General features: G+C 42.2%; 1 protein-coding gene across 1 annotated transcript; it reads left to right on the plus strand.

Moving 5' to 3' along the window:
* The first annotated feature begins 1,605 nt into the window (after positions 1–1,605).
* Positions 1,606–2,361, plus strand: LOC149328043 (uncharacterized). Its single transcript, XM_089562040.1, has one exon. The coding sequence runs from the start codon at positions 1,717–1,719 to the stop codon at positions 2,359–2,361; it is 645 nt and encodes a 214-aa protein (XP_089418166.1). The 5' UTR covers positions 1,606–1,716.
* Positions 2,362–4,996: the final 2,635 nt, after the last annotated feature.

The raw sequence follows: 4,996 nt of genomic DNA on the forward strand, positions 1-4,996 counted from the left end.
GGTTGTAATCTCAGTACTAGAACTGGGTACCCACCAGTGATGCAATAAGCAAGTTTTCCCCCTAGCTTGTGCTGGGTGCAGTGCTTGGAAATGGGCCTTTAACCCCAACCTGTGTCGAAGAAAGTGCCTTGAGCCATGGCCCTCTTTAGCCAAAGCTTTCCTTTCACAATCTCACCTATTGTTGTCATCAGCTTTCATTCTCATTACAATTTTTCATCCCACATGCGAGGCGTGGGCCTTACACGAGTAAATATGTCACGCACTAACTGCACTTGACACACAGTAGTGTGCTGTTTCAGATGTGCTTCTACTGGTTTGGTTAATGCCTCTCTTGGAGCTGCTGCAGGGGAAACACCGTGTTGGGCATGTTGGCCACACTTGTGGGCGGCTGTAATCTTGGCTGCAAGCAAGCCTCCTGACGATTTTTTACCAGTTGTCAAGCTTTGAAATTTTTTTCCTACGTGCTGTACAAAGGGTATAAGGGGTGTCATAAAAACAGAAGGAATCCTGTCCCAATGTGTTTTGTCTCTAACCATAACTCACACTCGTTAGTTTTTAAGCCTACGTAGGCAGACTTGTACAGTCCTTCCCATGAAGCCAGTTACTGTACTTGCGAACAGGTCTATAATGTGGCTGTTGGTTTGCTTGCAACAGCTTTCTGATATTTTTAGGTAACTGATTCTTTCATGAGCATAATTATAGTTCTCGTCTGGAGGCAGAATTAAAAGTTTGAAATGTTTGCTTTGGAACTTGATTGTTTTTAAGCCTGTCCTACTCATCTTACCTGACCTAGCACACTTGTATGAGATGGTATGCTATTTTCACCGTCTGATCCACATAACACCATGTGAGTTGTTGCACATGTAATCCTGTGTCTTATGGACGTAACCTGTCTTTCACTTGCAGGCTTGACCATTAGAGGCCGCAAATGCGGTGTATTTTCTGGACAAAACTCATCAGGTTATAATCTTCACTTTTTCTTCATTAATCTGTTCCTGAATGTTGTCTTTCAAAGAGCAGTGTGAAGAATACAGAAGCTTCAGTTCATAGAGCTCTGGTGAATTATGATGATATTTGCCTTTGATATTCTGGAAAGTTGTTTTCCAGAATATGTGAACTGTTGACCAAACTGTCACCCCTGTGAGTTCTATGCATTGATGATAGGACTTGCGCAGGCGTCCAAGGCCTCATCAGGTTTTTAACCTTTAGCTTTTGCTTCCTCTTGTACCCTGCCTAAGGAGCAAATAAAGAAAACAAAAATGGCAGTGTGCTAAACTTAGCTAATTGTCATTTGTTGGGTATTAGGCCCACATGGGTGGGCTTAGCACAGCGTCTATCATGATGGCAGTAATGCAAGTGCTTAGAATGGATTTCAAATGCTACCCTATTTTGTTGGCAAGGATGACATTTTTTGCAGCTGAAATGGTTTCAGCTGCTTGCAGAATTCATTCTAGGGATATATTTCTTCAGACCTGAATTCTTCTTAAGGCCGACCTATTCAATAAAACTTTTCATAAACATCCACAGCTGTTGCTAATTATGTCCTGCACATTGATCTTCATTTCCCTAGCTCCAGGTGAGCTGTGCAATGTTGGTTCCTGCTGTTGATTGAAAGTATTCTTCCTTTACCACACAGGTTCAGTCGTCACACACAGCGACCATGGTGCACCTCCTGTGCAAGATTCAACTGGTCAAAGGCGCCCAGTGAGCCACTGCATGGAATCTACTCCTTCTGGCAGTGGTAACCACCGGGGTAAACGTGCAGTAAAGAAGGTGCACGAATGCACCCACTGCAGCAAGGGATTCAAAAAAAGATCTCAGCTGGTGGTGCATCTCCGAGTCCATACTGGGGACCGCCCATACCATTGTGATGACTGTGGAAAGCGCTTTGCACAAAAGGCCCACCTGGAGACACACCAGCGCACTCACACTGGTGAACGTTCTTACCATTGTGAGCACTGTGGTAGGAGCTTTGCACGCCAGAGCACCTTAGTGCAACACCAGCGCACTCACACAGGCGAGCGTCCTTACCATTGTGACTATTGTGATAGCAGTTTTGCACACCAGAGCAACTTAGTGAAACACCAGCGAACTCACACAGGTGAGCGTCCTTACCGTTGTGACCACTGTGGTAGCAGCTTTACACAGAGAAGCAGCCTGGTGGCACACATCCGTACCCACACGGGTGAAAAGCCGTATCAGTGCCAGCTGTGCCCCATGGCCTTTTTACAACATTCAATTCTTGCGAGGCATGTGAGATCCCATACGGGCGAAAAGCCCTTCCAATGTGATTTGTGCCATAAGACATTCGCTCAGGGAAAACATTTAAAACTCCACAAAAAGACGATTCACAAAGAATAGCAGCGATTTCAAATGCCCTTAGTCGATATGTTTTCCTATTTTCCTTTTTATGTGCGATCTAATGAGATTCTAGCAGAATGCTCTATGATGGGTGGTAGTAGCTAACCTTCGTCTTTCTTTACATTTGTATGTTTTGTTCACGTTTAATGTTTTTTCGGGAAAATACATTTATTGTTCCGTTAGGCTAGACACACACTCGCGATAAGTATTTCTTGAACACAGAGAGTAATCCTGCTATGCTTGTAAACTCGCATGAATGGAAATGAAATCTCGGTCATACGTGGATGGCATCACTTCTCGTTGGAGAGAGATTTTAAAAACATTGTTCCCAATATTACAAAGAGATGTAGCATACCAGAGACGTAATAGCATAGACGTATGCCAGTTTACCGCAAATTGACGACGCACGCGTTGTGGCATGGTTACAATCAGGCAGGGCACTGCGCATTCGGAGCCGGCGCTCAGTAAACCAGTCTACATCTACGCTACTTCGTCTCCACTGCGCTAAATTTCTATTGCTAATGCCATTTATCTGCCTGCTTCAGTGAAAAGATTCAAGGGGGTAAAACATGCACAACCATTCTTTTTATTCGTGCAGTCTGAGTGGGCGTATTTTTGTGATCGTCATTACAAATTCACTCACTAATATCATTGAACCGATTTCTGTTTGTGTGACAACACAGGAAAACCTGCTCTTGTGTTCATCTTAGTGTGTTTATTCTGGCAGTGCTAGTGGCTGGAATGATTGGCGAACGGCAAGTGTCCGACCTCGTATTGATGTGTCTTGTGTTAGTGTGCACGTTTTATAAAAGTTCTCTGTACTTCGGTATCAAAGCCAACATAAAGAGTTTACGAGCATCTACATCACCATTTCTCAGACCACTATCTCTGCTGGATATAAATGGCATAATATTTGTGGAGCATTATATTCACACCATTTTTATCTGTTGTGGTTGTCAGAATATCAGGTGTTTGTCACCATTTCATTTTGTGCTAGCTTCTTTGTTGTGTTGGTGTTGAAGAAGCCTGGTTTTTTTACATAAGGTGTTCTTGATAACAAGCTGCAGGGGTCATGGCTGCTGAAACAAAAATGCTGTGATTAGTGCCTAAGACAAACATTGTAATCTTGTAGTGTATTGTAACGCACGTAATTTGGGTCATTTTTGTGAGGTTGCTTAGTGCACATAAGTATTTTATTCCAGTTTCCATTACACATTGTTGAATACGTTCTGGCTGTTTGTAAGGTGTTCATGATAACTAGTTGCAAGGTTCGTGGCTGCTGAAAGAAAAAGTGCTTTGATTGGCGCCTATGAAAAACATTGTTATTTTGTAGTGTATTGTAAAGTTAGTAATTTAGGTTTGTTGTGTGAAATTGCAGATGATTATTTTATTACATTTGCGATTACAAAATGTTGAATACCTTCTGGCTGTTTGTAAAACTTACTTGACATGTTGTGCACTAAATTCAGAAGCAGTGCAGTTCTTTCGTTAACCTTTTTCTTCGAGTAGCTGATGTTTCCTTTTTTTAGCATTTTGCTTCGAGCTTCCACAGACATCATTGTGCCTTGCATCCAGGAAAGAATTTTTATTGCCACTTGCTTCAGCACTTGGTTCTGGTTCCCACAGCAAGTCTATTCTGTCTAATAGCATTGCATTTCCTGTGGCACGACAATGGGCGGTAGTTTGGTCGCTTACTTTGGAGAAAACTTTCAAAATCTCTTTTTCTCAGCCGCTGTGCATTTTCATGCCGTTACATGCATCCATTCCGATAAGAATCATTGAGCAACCTTTTGGGGAATTCAAATTAAATAGCCCCCGCTTTTCTTCGTTGCACGGCAGTAAGTCCTTTCCATATCTTGCATTCGCATTCTTTGAAGGTCAGGCACAGTTAACGCATATACGCCTCGCGTCCTATATGTAGAATACCGCTTTTTGTTTGTTCTGAAACTCAAAATTTATTCTGTAAACGCTTGTGCCTGCTAACGTAGATTCAAGAGGGTCCAAACTTTTTCTATATAAGGATCGCATTGCGTTGGTTATGTATTGTGCGTTTTATGCATTCAGAAAGATTGCGCACTCTTGTCTGGAGTCCAGTTTTCAAATTCGGCCTCACTGACTACATTGTAATGCTGCAAGGAAGACACATAACATTTTTGCATTGTCATAAAAGGAAACCACCCCGCGTTATGAGAAATGAGATTTTTGCGTTGGATGGTCACAACTGTCATACCGTGATTGGTGTCGGCGAGAAACATTGCGATGTTGTAGTGTACTGTAAAGCTCGTAATTTGATTAATTGCGTGAAATTGCTCAGTGCACATGAGTATTTTATTACAGTAGCCTTTGCAAAATTTTACATGCATTCTGGCTGTTTGTAAGACTCACTTCTTTGACATGTCGTGCATTAAAATGGAATTGCTGTGCTGTTCTTCAAAAAGCTGCTGTTTCTCTTTTTTACCGTAATTTTACTTCGAGCATGCACAGACAACATTATGCCTTTCATCCAGCGAAGAATTTCTATCACCACTCTCTTCAGCTTTCAGTGCTGTTCTCTGATGGCATAGCAATACCAGTGGCACGACAATGTCAGGTAGTTTTGTTGGTTGCTTTGTAGAAAAGTTTGAACCTCTCATTT

Source organism: Amblyomma mixtum, chromosome 9 (genome assembly GCF_055824585.1).
Source record: "Amblyomma mixtum isolate Tamu chromosome 9, ASM5582458v1, whole genome shotgun sequence".
Lineage (NCBI taxonomy): Eukaryota > Metazoa > Arthropoda > Arachnida > Ixodida > Ixodidae > Amblyomma > Amblyomma mixtum.